We start from the raw sequence: 16,983 nt of genomic DNA, 5'->3' as shown, positions 1-16,983 counted from the left end.
TTGTAGCATGGTATTTAGCTCTTGACCTATTTCTAAAGTTGAACATTTTTGTTTCTTTCCCAACTTATTTGTAAATATCCATCTCCATCTTAGATTCACATATTATTTCAGCTTCTATTTCTTTTTTGACTTTTATGCTAATGGTTATCTGAATGATGGATTCATTTAACAGTATTTCATATTCTGTGATAATTGTACATGAATAGATACCACCAAATTTAATTTGCAAGATCTAAGAAACCTTCTGTGGCCTCAAAGTATTCCCAAAGTTGTCCTTACTGCCCATAGTCTCTTTCTTTACATAGGCAAGATGCACTTCCCATTTTTAGCTCTAGATGCCATTCTCCCTAGGATGCACTTCCTTTCTTAACCAGCTTTTTAATATTTGTGTTCAAATTGTATGCCCCCTGTTATTCCTGCCTTTTAGTTTCTTAATTTTTTTTTAATCATTATTTTGCCTACTTATTGGACTTCCCACTTTCACCAAGAAGTCCACCTGCTGTTTTTATCTCTAGTCTTGTAGTCTTTATCCTTACTATGACTGGTGCGTCTTCTCATGTTTTCTCAGAAGCATTTGATTGCCAATCCACTGCTGTGTAGTATTTTAGACCTTTTGTGGTTAAATTATCATTTTTGATACTTTTGATATGCTTACCTTTTCCATATGGTTCTCCACATATCCTAAGTGCGGCATTATTGTAGAATGATTGATTGATTTTTTCCCAGAGAGGCCTTTCTTAGTGCGGACAGGGACATGCATGTTGGTTTCTTTTATGGGTTCCTTAATTTGTTTTATGTTTCTCCTTTTAAAGTAACTCGCCTAGATTTTGGCATATGTTGTTATACCCCCTGTTATGTGTGGTATGTAGGACTTCACATGGGACAGGTTCAGTCTCTTTTCAGAAGTTGCTGTTCTGTCTCCTAATATCTTTGTACAAACTTAATGATATGTGTGGGTCACAGTAGTGAATACTGACACCCTCCATATGGCTTTCCTCCTTCAGACTTCATGTATGAACCAAAGTCTGAGTTACTGTTTCTACTGGCATTTTAAACCATGTCCTAAGATCTTCCAGTAAGCGGTTATATTTTGATATTTATTTTTTTAGTTTTCTTGCATTTGAATACATCATTCTTATGTTCTGTAGTATTTTATTCTACTGTAGTTTCATAGGTTGGTACTAGGCTATCGGCCCTAGGGCCTATACAAGCCTAACCATAACAATTCCCTGGATATTTCTTCCCACAATATTTACTTCCCTGGACCCCTGTCTCGCAGGGCGACTGACGTGATCCCTGGACCCCTATCTCACAGGGTGACTGACGTGACCCCTGAGGTGAATTCCCCATCTCCCATCCAGTCGTCAAGGTTCCTTTTGAAGAGGGCCAAGGAGGCACTCTGCTTGACATGTATGGGCACAGTCTGTTCCAGAGTATGGGGAGTCTCTGAGTCAGAAACCTATCCCTCCAGCATGTTTTGTTCATTGTGATGACAAGGTTTAGATCCCAGGAGCATGTGGCTCCGAGGGATTGGGATTTCTTTAAGCGGAGCATCTCCAACAGCTCGGGATTTGACATGGCCTTGTAGACGATATGTGACAGAGTATAGCTGGAGTTCTTTTAGATGGTCAGCATAGGACATCTGCTTTAGGCCTGTGATTCTTTTACTGAGGTATTTCTGTGGCCTTTTCAGCTGTTGCAGATGTCTTGTGAGGTACATACCAAACTGGGCATTGTACTCTATAATGGGTCTAATGAGGGATGAGTACACTGGGACAATGACCTCCTTTTTTCTGGATGAAAAGCCCTTAGCGATGAGGTGTGCCACATAGGATTTCCTGCCTGTTGTGGCGATGTGGTTATTGAAGGTGAGACCATTGTCCACCTGTGTCCCTAAGTCTCTCGTCACACTTTCGGTGTTTAGTGTACTGCCACCTATGTGGTAATTCATGGGTACATGGTTTTTCCCAAAAGGGATAACTATACATTTTTGGCATTAAGCTTGAGCCCATGGCTCTGGCACCAAGCATCTGTTTCTGTAAAGACCTTTTGTAGAATATCCACATTATTTGGGGATTCAGTAATGGCTCCCAGTTTGCAGTCATCTGCGAACTGAGTTAGCCAGACTTCCTTAATGTTGGCCTGTACTTCAGAGAAATAGATGCCAAACAAGAGCGGTCCCAGGACTGAACCCTGAAGTACTCCACTTGTCACTTGTCTGGAGCTGGATTTGGAGTCGGCTACTTTTACAGTCTGGGTTCTGTCAGTAAGCCAGTTGGCAACCCATCGAGTGACGTAGGGATTTATGTCCAGCTTAGTAAGTTTATCTATGATTCCAGAGTGAGGGATGGTGTCGAAGGCCTTGGCGAGGTCCAGATAGGCTGTGTGGACTGCCTTACCCTCGTCCACAACTCTGGAGAATGATTAGAAGACGTCAGTCAGGTTCAGGAGACCAGATCGGCCCTTCATGAACCCAAACTGGGTGAGGTCCAGTGTTTGAAGGTTGCCGATGTCTGTCTTTGTTTACAAGTTCCATGATAATGCGTTCCATGCCCTTGCAGATCAGGCTCGTTAGACTGATAGGACAGTAGTTCCCGGAATCAAAGGTGAATTCCCCCTTGTGGAGTGGGATAACTGTAGCTGAGCGCCACTCAGTGGGCACGAAGCCTGAGGTGAGGCTATGATTAAACGACACTTAGGTTAGGTGCCAGTTCATTTTGTATGTTCATGTTTAATAAACGCACACTTCTCCAATGTCTTGGCTATCCTGCAGCAGATTTTATTTATCTGACATTTGTTAACTGGGTTAGTCCGACTGGGCAGAAACCATTTTTCAGCAGACGCCCGAGTGAAACAGAAGAGACGATTGAAGTTCTCAAAAACATGACCACTTGTTAGAGAAGGAAAACATGCTAGAAAATGTACAGTGACTTAAAACATATTGAGGTTCACAAGTAACATATACAGTACTAAGAGAACAATACTAAGATAATGATAGCTCTTTCCAGCAGTCAGTAAATATCTGTTCATATCCAAAATATTTTTTTCTCAAGAACTAAGAAGTTCATGTATACATTGATGGTTCACTCTATTCATAACATTGTATAACCATATAGAAATGTCTTTCGTCTTTTCCCGGTTAGGGCTCACCACAGCGGAACTCCGTTCCACTAATGATTGGCAGTGGATTTTTACAGTGCCAAGTTGCCAGCCCGACGCTCAACCTTCAAAGAAGGCACACCCATTCACACACGCACCTAACTGCATGTCTTTAAACGTCACTCGACCTTGGGGAGGACATGCAGACTCCACACAGAAGGGGCTCCAGCCGAGAATCAAGCTGGAGAATCTCTTGCTGTGAGGCAACAACGCTAACCGCTGCACCACCGCGGCCTATAACATTGTATAACAGTATGTGGTAGTGAATTTCTTCCTTTATGGTATGTATTGCACATATGTCAAATTAAGGATTTAAAAAGAAAATTCATGCAATATATCTGATTAAATAAACTTGGTGAATGTAGATATTTTTGTATGTAGACCTAAAGAAATGAAGCTTTATCTTCTACATGATTTTTAAGTACATGGTAATCTGCACCACCAGAACCAGTTTTTTTTTTTTTTTAAGTCCTTAACCAGATTCACCATCTCTGTGTACAGTATTCCTGCAGATTTTAGTCATTTATATCTGTTTAACAGTATACCTTCATTTATATTCCAGTTAAGAATTTCTTCTAGTTCCTTCCCAGAGGAATAATCACCTCCTTGTTTGTCCTTGGTGCCCTTTTCTTCCCTGTTAATTTTTTTCCAGGTGCCCTTTGTCATGGTCCCAGTTAACCCAACCTGTGTGAGTATCTGTCACTCTCATCCATTTCATTAGTAGTAGTCTCTTCATAATTTGTCTCCTTTCTTATTCCTTTTTTGTTTAGCTTTCCTTATAGTTTTCTCTGTGAAATCCGTTTGGCTTCTGTTTTATTCTTTCTTGTCCCTTCCTTTACAGTTGAGTCTTAGTTCTGTTCTTCTTTCATTTATTTAATTTTTTTGTTCCTGTCCTTGTTCATATTCATACGGTGTCATCCTTAGTTTAAGCACTTTTACTTTGCATTTTCTGCAGCTGTTATCACCGTCTTCTACCTCTTATGCTTTGTAGTTTCAATGTGTCATTTGACATTATTTCCATTTTTATCCTTCACGCGTTATTAGCTCCCTTGTACCCTTGTCAGGTTTGTTTGATGATACTCTGTAGTTTCATACCTCTCTCTCTAATTTTTACAAACAAGTTATTTTCGGAGCTTTTCTGCCTGGGCCTATGCTGAAAATGGGCTCCTACCCATTCAGACTTTCCCAGTAATCAAATGTCAGTAAATATATTTATATTTCACATTTCATGCAAGCATCCTCTTTGTAGGCTTATTCTAACAAGCATTCACATTTTGTGCACTTGTTCACACACTGTTAATGTACTGTACATTTTTACATGCAATTCGTTCTGATAAACTGACAAACTGTAGCCTTAACCAATGTAATCTGTTTGCAAAGTACTTTTCTTACTGCTTGACAAATGCAGACTTGCCTGCTGGCTGTGCTGACTCCTTTTTATGAGGTCTAGATGTATTGTATGTGCAACAAAAAGAAACTGAAGGTAAGGGAGTCGAAAATCTCTTCATTTCAAGTACTATGATATAATATATTGTTTCTTTCATAGTCATTTAAGTGATTTTAAACTTTGTCTTACAGGTATATTTTAGCTATAGAGAATGCACAGGAAATTGAAGAGTATGTTGCTGATTTGGTCCATGGTTCAGATGGGAAGAAACAAATGTTTACTGAGGAGCTGATAGAGAAGTGGCAAAAATATCACCATGCTCCTATGACTGGGAATGTACAAACTTATCTTAAAAAAGATGGTAAGCAAATTATTAAAACTAGCAAGCAGTTTAAAATTGTTTATCTTACAACTAGTACAGATTTATGACTTCTAGTTATTATTTGGAAAAATGTTTATTGGGCATTGTACAACTTAGATGGGTACTTTGAAACCAGAGTCATAAAGCAGTTTTCTAGTTCTCTTATCGTAGAAAAAAAATCTGATGTTTGAAGCTGTATTTTACAAAACTTGGTGCAGTGGCTAGCTTTGCTGCTTTATAACATTTGGCTAGAGCATTTTTCCATGAGCTAATGTGACTGTCTTTTGGACCAAGACTCTGATATCTGTTTTATGCATCATTTATTTATCATTTTATACAGCTTTTGTGGCTGGTACAGTTAGGAGCATAATGTGGAGTTTATTCATTTTAAGGCTATTTAATAGGTTCTTGTTATCGAATCCCTTAGTCTTAGGAAATGGCTTAGTACAAATACAGCAGTATTTGTTTTCTCGTTTGAAAAGGAACTTTTGCACATACTCCTGTTTGATGTTTCTCCTTTGGGGGAGAAGTGCAAAGAGACTATCCATTGGATCCATTCCCGGTAGGCTCTCCACACAATAACTTTGAATATAAATGAAGAATGTACAAGGACCATTTTGGGTTCCCCAACCTCCTTTTGGGACTGCATCCAGCTTATTCTGTTTTCAGAATATCACCTTCTTGCTTGTCCTTGGTGCTCTTATTCCATCTTAGCTTCTTTTCTTCCTGGAGCTATCTCTCTGGAGAATCAGAACCTCATCAGGATTGGTTAGTAACCTCAGATGTTTTGAATTGCTGGAGTGTTTTTATTGGTCACAGCTCTGATCTTTTTTGAATAAATGTTAGTTGAGTTCACATTTTCAAACTGTATATGCTGTCAGAAAAGCTGTACTGTTTTGAGAAATGCATTATGGTTGTTTCTTAGAAAACGCAAAAAATACCCCTCTCTGTACATGGGAATGATAAAAATAATTTTGAAAAAACAGTATTTTCCACTTTATTTGGATTTGTAACAATAAGTAATTGTTCTGCAAGCAAAATGGATGAATTTAGCCTAAAATAGTGACAAAAAGGGTATAACTAATCAATCTGGTGGAATTTTTTGAAAAGGTCACCAAAGCAATGGATAAACGCAAAACTGTGCACACCACATACCTCGACCTGGCCAAAGCTTTTGGCACAATTCCCCACTCAGTCATAGTAGAAGAATTGAATAAATCCGGGCTTCCAAGATGCCTGCACATTGAGTAACGGCTTAATTCTAGCTCTCCCAGTGTGAAAAACAGAAACTTAGCAGAGATAGCCAGTGGATCTAGATTCCTGGGTAAATTTCAGTAGCTGGCTAGTAAGTGTATTGCCTGGATGCCAGGAAAAAAGAAATACAGAGGACCTGAAGGAAAATCGGCTACAAAAGTTGAGGAAAAACACGGATTGGGAAAAGTACAATAGCTGTTTAGCAAAAAGCAGAGCAAACACCAGACATGACTTCTAGTAACCTAGAGGAAATTATAAGACAACTGGATACAGACCTGATTAAAACAATTGAAACACTGATGGGAGTATATAAACGGAAATAACGAAAGGCTGGAAAAAATGGAAGAAACCTTAAACAGATATTCAGACGAGGTGATAAAACTGCAAAATCAGAGGTTGAAATGAAGAAAAGGCAGACTGAATATGAGACTGCTCAAGAAGAGATGTTTAAAAAAATAATAGAATTGGAGGACAGTACATGTAGGGAATACCTGAAATTTTCTGCTGTACCAGAGGAGCTGGAAGGAGCAGACTGTTAATTTTATGAAATTACAAATAAGCAACTGGACTGGTATTCCGCAGCAGGAGTTAATTGATAGGGCACATCGTGTGTATGCTCCAAACCTGGCTGTGAGAAAGCAACCTAGACATTTATAGATGAGATGCAATCCTACCAGGAGAAGGAGGTGATTCTAACAAAACTGTGATAGAAGGACAGCAGAGTGTTTGTGGAGAATGATTGATTACTCACTGTACACCAGGCAGAAGAGGAGTACATTTATTGTGCTATTCAGGGTATCAGGAAGCTGGCATGAGATTCAAATTGCTGTACCTAGCTATCTTCAAAATATTCTTTCCTGGAGAGAGAGTCATTTTTTGATGCAGTACAGTCTAGGGAAGAAGTACAAAAATTTGTCTAACAAAAAGCGAGCTGTGAAACAGAAAGTGGTTTTGCTTGTTCTGGTAATAAAGACCAGAGAAAAACTGTGCTAGTGAAACCTTTTCCAGTGTTTCAATGGAAAATGCTTGAGAGGGGGAAAAAGCACAAGAGTTGACTAGACGAATTGACAGTATGTTGGAAATGAAGTAGAGACAGGATTTGGGAGAGGGATATGAACAGGAATAAAACCAGCAACATGGAAATTGACAAATGTAGGATTACAAAGCCATAATTATATTTGTGAGCATGACAGAACAAAAAATCCTGGAAATATTCGACTTTTTTATACTTGCAGGAGACTGTAAAGCATATGCTGTACTTCATAGCATTAATGTTCAGAAAATACTTAGGACAGGGGAAGAGGAGGAAGAAAGTTAGCTGCAAGTAAAACAAATGTTTTTTTCTTAATAGTAATATTTTTGCAGTGTATGATTTTTTTTTGTATGCTATAGAGTAAAGTTTTCTATTTTTACGTGTAATTGGGGATACTAATGTAAACAGGTGCTCATATTTTTCTTTAAAAAAAATAAATGCAGGCACTGCAGTGTACAAAAAAAGTCTGGTCAAAAGAGCATGACAAAAGAAAAATTGATGTAATTCTCATTCTTGCCTAGGGGAATGACTGGATTATAGCTCTTTAGCTTGATCTAGTAACACGTTTTAAGAGAAAGCAAGTAAATGAAAAAGAACTTTGAAATATAAAGTTTATTTTCTAGCAAATAGATGTATGCTTAGTAGGAACTCTGTCTACAATTGGATAAAGAGAAGTGGTTAGGAGCTAATGTTTTCTGAAAGCATTCAAGTGTTTTTCCAGCTGGGAAAGCTATAAAGATGAGAACCAGAAGTCACTTAGTAGAAGTATGGGCTGTACCATGTATGTTGGTATGGATGACCTTTCTTGTGGGTTAACAAGTTTGAGTGTGGCTGTCAGTTTGGTACGCTTGTTCCTATTAGGAAGGTGAAACGTCAGTGTTTGAAGATGTACATAGTTTTGTGTGTTAGTATTGTAATAGGTTTCTGGGGGGTATTGGGGGTGTGTTTGTTTTATTGAAAGCCCTCAAACACAAAAAGCAAAGTTTGTAAGATGTGACATAGGCTGAAATGGATAAAGAAACTGTGTAAGGGATCAATCTGGCAACAATTTATGCATGTAACATAAACGCTAGAACTAGACATTTAACAAAAAAGCTGTTGCGCATAAAAGGTGGCAATAATAACTTAATGATGCTTTTTGTAATGTTTAAAATGTCAATGGTCTCGCAGATTTAAAAAAAAAAAAAGAGTAGTGAACTGTATTAATGTAGAGTGCACGTAGCTATGTTACAGGAGACACACCGTGAAAGAGCTGAATATGTGAATTTGCTGAAGGCTTTTAGGATTGTTATGGAGTACCTATGGCACAGGAAAAGAGGAGTGCTTAGATTAATTGCAGGAAAAGTTCCAATAGTGATAGAAGAGCTCAAAAAATGTAATGATGGTAGATTTGTAGTACTAAGGGGCTACTAGCAAGGGAGGAGGATTACACTAGCATGTATTTATATTCCACCTGAAACTGCTGTAATGGAGCTTAAGAAAATTCTGGGAGAAATAATTAGCTGTCAACAAGGAATATTGCTTGTAGGTAGGAAATGGAATTTGATTTGCAATAGTGAAGATTGTTTGGGAGCCCAGAATGTAAAATATAGCAAAAGGGGTAGATTTTTTTTTTTTGAAGACATTTATGAAGATATTTGTCATGGAAGATGTGAACTCAGTACTAGAAGTTTGGAGTGAATTTCTATATTCCCCAAGGTACAAAAACTGGGCTAGCCTAGACAATGTACATTTCACAGAAACATGTACATTTTAATTGAAAGTCTTGATTCGTACCCAGTAACTATTCATTTCAGATCATGCACCAATAATAACTAAAGTAAAAACACAGGATTATGAAGTAAAAATGTGATCTTGGCACACTTCCACCTGTCTGTTGAAGAGAGGGGAATTTAAGGAATGGGTAGTGGAAATTACTCAGGAGCTATTAGAGAAGATAAAAATTTCTACTGAAAATATAGATAGGGAGAGTGATGGAAATTAAAGTGGAGTTTTAAAAATAGGGTGGAAATAAAAGAAAGGGAGATATGGTTAAGAAGAAATGAGAATTATTTAGAGGAACTGACAAATGTTCAAGTATTTCAGAATGGGGGAATCTCATAGAACAAGAACAGAAGCAACTCTAGAATGCTAAACAGAAAATAAGGGAGCACAGAAACTTACAGCACAATGACTCTTGACAACAGAAAGGGTTGTCGCTAAGCTTAGGGAGCCTGTAACAAGGAAGATAAGATATTCTGTACAGGTATTAGAAATATTTCAGAAATTCTATGAAAGTCTGTATAAAGCAGAGAAATTTGGAAATCAAGAAAAATGGAAATGTTTATGGAAGAATTTAAATATGCCAGGGTTAGAGGTAGAAGATGGTCAATTACTAACAGCTAGGATAGGAGGAGAGAGAGAAAAGTGGTGATGTATAACCAATCCACAAGATTGGAAGTTTTTAACTAGGAGGAAGAAACCTGATTAAGATCTATAGGTTATGTTTAACAGTATTTTAAGGAGGAGGAAAATTACCAACATCCTGGAAGAAAGTGGTGGTAGCTGTAATACCTAAAGAGGTTAAAGATCCATCAAATCCAGCTTTGTACAGGCCCATTTCAGTACTGAACCATGATTATAAAGTGTTTGTCTATAATGGCTATAAGAATGGCAAAAGTGATGCCAACATTGATGGGTATGAATGGTTTTGTGGAGGGGAGGCAAACATTTGACAACATTAATGGAACATTAATGACACACATGGAAGCAGAATGTAAGAAAATACCACTGTTGGTGGGTCTTGACACAAAGCATTTGAAAGAGTAAGTTGGGACTTTATGAGTAGGGCAATGGAAGCATTTGCATTCCCTGATAAAATTATAAGGTTGATTAGTAGGATATATGAGGGATCTGAGGTGAAAATTAACGTGAATGAGTGGGTTCCCATCTGATCATTTCTGCTTGAGCAGAGGAACCAAGCAGAGGTGTTTTCTTTCCCCTTTGTTTTTTGCATTATATTTGAAACCGCTGGCAAAGCAAGTCAGGGACTCAGAAATTCAAGGATATAATTGGTTTGATAGTCAAGAAAAGCTGGTTCTGTTTGCAGATGATATTTTATAGCTGATAATACCAGAAAAGGACATTTTTTACTGTTGTGGAACTTTGACACCGTTTCAAATCTTTTCAGGATACAATATTTAATGAATCTAAAACAAAGGAAATGGTGGTAAATTATGTACCCACACACAGATTGGTTCAGCAATATCCATATTTATGGGGTTAAGATGAAGTACGTGGGGGTTTGGATTAAAAATGATAGTGATGTGGCAGCTAAGGATATGTGAGAAGAGACTAAACAAAGGATAATAGAAAAACTAAGAAATTGGAAGTTCTGTTTATATGGATAGTAATATACAAGCAATTAAAATGTTTAGTCCTTTTAGTCATATGTACAGGTCAGGCATATTTTTATCCACTAGAAGAGAAGTTGTAGATGGTAATTATTAAAGAGCTGAAGGATTTTTATCTGGGAGGGGAAGATGGCAAGAGTCATGTGGTATAAGCTGATTCTTCTAGTAGAACTGGGTGGATTAGGATTACTTGATTTGAAGAGGTATTTCAGAGCTATACAATTAAGGTTATTCTACATAGCACAAGCAGCAACCTAAAGTGGAAAGGAATGATGATGAAACGGGGGAAGCTCAAGAAACGAGAGACTGGGATTTTGGATGCACACCTTTAAGGAGAAGAACAGTGATCATACAGAATATTATAAATACAGAACCACGAAGCACCAGAGCACTCCAAGGCTGTAGGAGCTGACAAAAATCAACAATCTATCCAAAACGACTTAATGTAGATGAAAGTCCAACGACTCAAAAATAATCCAAAGAAATCTTGGTCTACAAGTAGAATGAAGGTTAGCGCTTTCACCCTGATAGGCTTCCTCAGACCTTTCACTTGGAAAATATTTTAAGACATAAATTTATACTAATCTACCAATGACATCCCTTCCTAGATTAACCAATTAACAACAATATTCTTAAAAGTAGGAGGTTGATGGTCAGATGAAATTGCACAATGCTACTATTTTACAATTATTTTAGTTTCATTGTTCTTGCAAATATATATTTTTTATATGTGATTTGTTTTTAGTTTTTTATATTTCTTATATTTGTATGTAATTTATCATAAGCTTTTATATAGAAATGTTAATTAGTGATTTTATATTTATCATTCATTAGGGGCGGTGGTGCAGCGGTTAGCGTTGTTGCCTCACAGCAAGAGGTTCTTTGGTTCAATCCTTGGCTGGGGTGCCTTTTGTGTGGAGTCTGCATGTCCTCCCTGTGGTCACGTGGGTTTCCTCTGGGTGCTCCGGTTTCCTCCCACATCCCAAAGACCTGCTGTAGGTGGATTGGACACTCTACATTGGCCCTAGGTGCGAGTGTGTGTGTGTGTGTGTGTGTGTGTGTGTGTGTGTGTGCCTTCTGTGGAAGGTTGGGCGCCAGGCTGGCAACTCGACACTGTAAAACTCCACTGCCAATCATGAGCGGACAGGTGATTTGCTGTGTCGACCCCCAACTGGGAAAAGCCGACAGAAGAAGAAGATATTTCATTCATTAGCTATATTTTTTGTTAATTGTTGTTAATTGGTTAATCTAGGAAGTGATGTCATTGTTAGATTAGTATAAATTTATGTGAAAGGTCTGAGGAAGCCTATCAGGGTGGAAGTGCTAACCTTCATTCTACTTGTAGACCAATAAAGATTTCTTTGGATTATTTTTGAGTCGTTCCTGCAGTCATTGGACTTTCATCTACATTAAGTTGTTTTGGATATATTGTTGATTTTTGTCAGCTCTTACAGCCTTGGAGTGCTCTGGTGCTTCGTAGTTCTGTATTTACAATTTATCTAGTGTCTGGAGCACTTACTCTCTGGTCGGACGTTTTGTTTGTTATTTTTATACAGAATATTATATTCATAAATTAGCAGAAAGTATTCTAAGACTAAGCCAACATAGGAATGGAGAAAGGAGATTCTGCCAATAGGGATAACTGCAGTTAGGGGTACAGACACTAGGCTAGAGGGGGCTGGAATTTATTGGTGAAAACTGGCAGAGGAAGCAAGGTATTGAGAGCAAATAACTAGAGAAAAAAGGGTATTAGAATGGGAAGATGCCAAGAATTTATTTGGATTGCAGGTTAGAGATTGCCTCCCCAATCTATGTTTGATATCCGAGTATAGACAAAGAGAAGTAGGGGAGTCCTAAATGAAAGAGCAGCACTGGTAGATTTTTTAGTAGAATCTAGAACAGAAACTGCCATTAAAAAGGATAACTATAAGAATCGCAGGAGGTTAGTAAGGGTTTGGAAGAGAGATTGGATAAGTGATTCACCAAAAAAACAAAAAGGGGGGTATATGTGTTACTCTCAAATATGCAACAAAGTCTAGAAGATGTAGGAATTTTGCTTGGAAGTATTTGTAATGGTATTCTTCTCCAAGCAGACTCCAAAGAATTTTCCTCATGTAGATTACAAATGTTGGAGGTGTGATGGAGAAGAAAGAAGTAATTGGGAACACATTTTTTAGGAGTTTAAGGGGTTGGCAGGCTTTAAAAATTCGCAGTCAGAAATACTGGGTGAGCAAGTTGGTGTAACTAAGGAGATTTATTTTTTGAGCTAGGGTACATAATTGGAATTGCCTACACATTGTAAGGCCTTGGTGAATCTGATTTCTATTTTCTAGTAATTGCTTTTTTGTCAGCCACCAGAATTGGCAGTATTGAAGTCTAAAGCAACCGTACTAGAAGCAGTGACTGTAATAAGAGATAAAAGAATTGGAAGTGGGATATTTTTAGAAAAGTATTAAAACCAGATCCGTTGGCAGGAGAGAACACCAGCTTTAATAAAACGAACAAACTGACTAAGCGCTTTCACCCATAATTGGGCTTCATAAGAGTCAGAGTAAAATAGACCAAATAACATTTATGTACCAATTAGTACTAGCTAATTAGATAAATACCACTCTAAATTGTTACATAAATTTAACCCCCAAGCAACCAACTTCATACAACACAGACAGTTTCTAACTAAAATGCATAAACTGTTGACTATATTAAAGCAGCAACAACGTTAAAAATTCACTCAGTCAGCTTATACAATAAAAAAATACCTGACATTAAATTAAATTGAAAATTGGGTAAACATCTAAAATATACATACATTATAAAAACTGAGATTTATACTTTAATACACAGGCTGTGGAAATGTCATTGATGCCAGGTGCATTAGATGCATCCAGGCGTGACTGCCATAAACATTCTCTAACTTCCAGTAAGGCTTTAAGATCTCCCCCAAAATCATGTTTTGGCAGCCTGTCAATGACAAAAAACCTTTTAAAGTTAATACAATTCTTACTATGATTAAATAGGGCATTAGTAGATTTTTTTGTTTTTAATGTCCCTATTATGCTCCAATATTCGAAGTCTGTTTTCTTGTGGTCATACCCACATAAAATGCAGTACAGGATAGACGTGTAAATTCACAAACAACTATGCTTGTGTTACAGTTACAATACCCAGGACATTTTAATGTTTTCTTGTAACTTCAAATCTGCACATATGGTCCATCGTTGATAAATTTACATACGCTACATGTACCGCATTTACCCATCCTAGCAGGTTTCTGAACAGTTGTCCCAGACATTTTTTCAAACAGATCTTTCAGATTTAAACATCTACTATTAATAAACCTTGGAACACAGCCAATTACATCTTTTAATTCCTGAGTAAAAACACTGTCCCACACAGTGTGTACAATGTTCTTAACCTTGGTTCCTGTCGGATTGTACTCCATACCTGAATGGTAATTTTGACTGGAGGAGTTGTCATAAATTTTACCAAGATTTCTGTTGTTATCCAGAAGAATAGGCCTAAAATCATAATTTCTTCTTCTCTCAATTTCTTTACTAATATTAGTTAGTAGATCGAAGGGGTAACCTCTCTTTCTAAACCTAGAGGTTTAAATCTGAAAGATCTGTTTGAAAAAACTTCCGGGACAGCTGGTCAGAGACCTGCTAGGATGGGTAAATGCGGTACATGTAAATGCAATACATGTAGCGTATGTAAATTTATCATCGATGGACCTTATGTGCAGATTTGCAGTTACAAGAAAACATTAAAGTGTCCTGGGTATTGTAACTATAACACAAGCATGGTTGTTTATGTGGCTACATGTCTCTCCTGTACTGCATTTTATGTGGGCCACAAGAAAACTGAGACTTCAAATATTAGAACATAATAGGGACATTAAAAACAGAAAATCTACTAATGCCCTATTTAATCATAGTAAGAATTGTATTAACTTTAAAAGGTTTTATTTTTTGTTATTGACAGGCTGCCAAAACGTGATTTTGGGGGAGATCTTAAAACCTTATTGGAAGTTAGAGAATGTTTATGACAGTTATGCCTGGATGCATCAAATGCACCTGGCATCAATGACCTTTCCATAGCCTCTGTATTACTTTATGTATATTTTAGATGTTTACCCAATTTTCAATTTAATTTAATGTCTGGTATTATTTTTTATTGTATAAGCTGACTGAGTGAATTTTTAACATTGTTGCTGCTTTATTTTAACATTGTTGCTGCTTTAGTATATTCAACAATTTATCTATTTTAGCTTAGAAACTGTCTGTGTTGAATGAAGTTGGTTGCTTGGGGGATAAGTTTATGTAACAATTTAGAGTGGTATCTATCTAATTAGCTAGTATTAATTGGTATATAAATGTTATTTGGTCTATTTTACACCGACTCTGATGAAGCCCAATTGTGGGTGAAAGCGCTTAGTCAGTTTGTTTGTTTTATTAAAGCTGGTGTTCTCTCCTGCCAACGGATCTGGTTTTATTAGTTTTGAGTTTTTCTTTGGGACACTCTTTTTAGAAAAGGGAACGATTACATTAAATAGAAAAAAATAGGAATTGTGGGAACAATACATGGAGAATAGTGTTTTGGAGGAGGAATGCCGTTTAGGAAGGCATGAATTGAATGAGCTATACAAACTTGTCAGTTGAACACTACGTAGAAGACTATATATGATGTATAAGGTTTGCAACTGAAAGTATGTCAGTATGGTTTGTTCCTTATATTTTTAGTGATAATTCAATAAAGATGTTACTTATTAAAAAAATAAATAAATTGTACACTGCTGAACATGTCAACCTTATCCAGTATGCTGATTCTGTTTATCTATCTTAGCTTCCATGTATCAAAACTTAGGTGACCAAATCCAGTCTCTTCCTGAGTCCAGAAACAAAACTGCTCCTTTTCAGTTCAATAAGTTATCCAAAAAAACTCCATTAAGAGATGGGTCTGTTATAAAGTGTTAAAGTATTTTGGCAAGAGTAGCAGGGTAACACTTGCCTCCTATTTTCCCACTGTCCTGTATACCTCACCAATTTTTCACCAACCTCCAGACCACACAGTAGAGCAAACTTGAGCAATTCTGCAATGAAATATCAATCCAATAAAGCTCATTTTGTTTCTCACTACATTGACGTTAAATAATACTTCTGGCTAGAGCTATCTCACTTCCTCATTCTCTTTCAGCTACTAGTAGAACACAGTGTAGTGCATCACCCTGAAAATCTCCTGCCCTTGGCTGTTTGCTGCAGAGGTATGCCTCCACCAACCAGCACCTCCAGTGTAGTGATAAATATCCAGCAACATTGATGGTGATGCCATGTCTCCAAGGCCTGAAAATTCCTCACACTCCCTATTAGACTCACTAAAAAACTACACAGCTTCAAAACCAAACTAAAACAACTCATCTGTTGGCAATGCCAGTGTTACACTCCAGGAAAATATTACCAACTAGCACTACCACTGTAACAAGTGCTGTAATGAAAATTCTGTTCAACCACCTCAGTACTGAGACTCTAGCATTGTTTAAACACTCGTGCATGTATTAAGTGTATTTGGGAGCCTTTTGTATTGTGTCTTATGCACAGATGTGTAATGTTTTATTTCTTAGAATTTCTTAGAATTATGTACATACAGTATTTGCATATTAATGTAAAAATGTAATGGTATAATGTATTCTACAACTTTTTGTGTGTGGAGCTTCTGTTTCTGGGCCTGCACGTAATCACTCTCTTGCTTCCTGCTGGACTTTCCTGGTAAAATAAAATAGTAAAGGCTGTCATGGAGGGTCTTTGTGCCCTCTTTGGAATTTGTGATTGCAGCAAATTAAGTCGTCTGCAAACGTTAGAGCTGTAAACTCTTAACATTTGCTTTGACCATCAAAAAGTAAATGTTAGAGGAGTAGCCCAAGGGCTGCACTCTGGGGTACACCACTAATGATGTGTCTTTTGGAGAAGGTAGAGCCACCCACCCTAATTTCCTGAGTTTTCTTTGTGAGCCTTTTTGCTTTCCGAGTTGCACAGCGATTTAGATTTGGCTTGCAGAGTTTATCTATGATACTCGTGTGAGATGGTGGTGAATGCCTTTGTGAGGTGTAGATGTGTGGCGCGTACTGATCTGCCATTGTTTATTGCTTCTGTTATCTTTTTAAAGAAGTTGACCAGGTTTAAGTAGGTAGAGTAAAAATAATCTTTTAGCTCGTCTTTACCTAATGCAGTACATATAGTCATTGCCTGTTATATAAACAAATATACATGCATATGTAGTGTGACTGCCTCTTTGTACCCCGGGCCAGTAGTCATGGAGTCTCGGTCCTAATCACTGATGCTGTACCGGTGAGAGACTGTCAATAAAAACAGGAATGAATTTACAGAGTATTTTCAAGTGCAGC

General features: G+C 37.4%; 1 protein-coding gene across 1 annotated transcript in view; it reads left to right on the top strand.

Annotated features, from left to right (window-relative positions):
* Positions 1–16,983, top strand: part of TRIP4 (thyroid hormone receptor interactor 4) — a gene marked incomplete in the record, with an annotated part of 1,109,057 nt that overhangs the window by 14,670 nt on the left and 1,077,404 nt on the right. Inside the window, 1 exon segment of the mRNA XM_044077489.1 lies at positions 4,738–4,907. Coding sequence (XP_043933424.1) covers positions 4,738–4,907 — 170 coding nt within the window.

Source organism: Protopterus annectens, chromosome 7.part0 (genome assembly GCF_019279795.1).
Source record: "Protopterus annectens isolate FY-2018-M chromosome 7.part0, PAN1.0, whole genome shotgun sequence".
Taxonomy (NCBI): domain Eukaryota; kingdom Metazoa; phylum Chordata; order Ceratodontiformes; family Protopteridae; genus Protopterus; species Protopterus annectens.
The sequence above is the reverse complement of the archived record's forward strand: the minus strand, read 5'-3'. Positions and strand labels throughout refer to the sequence as shown.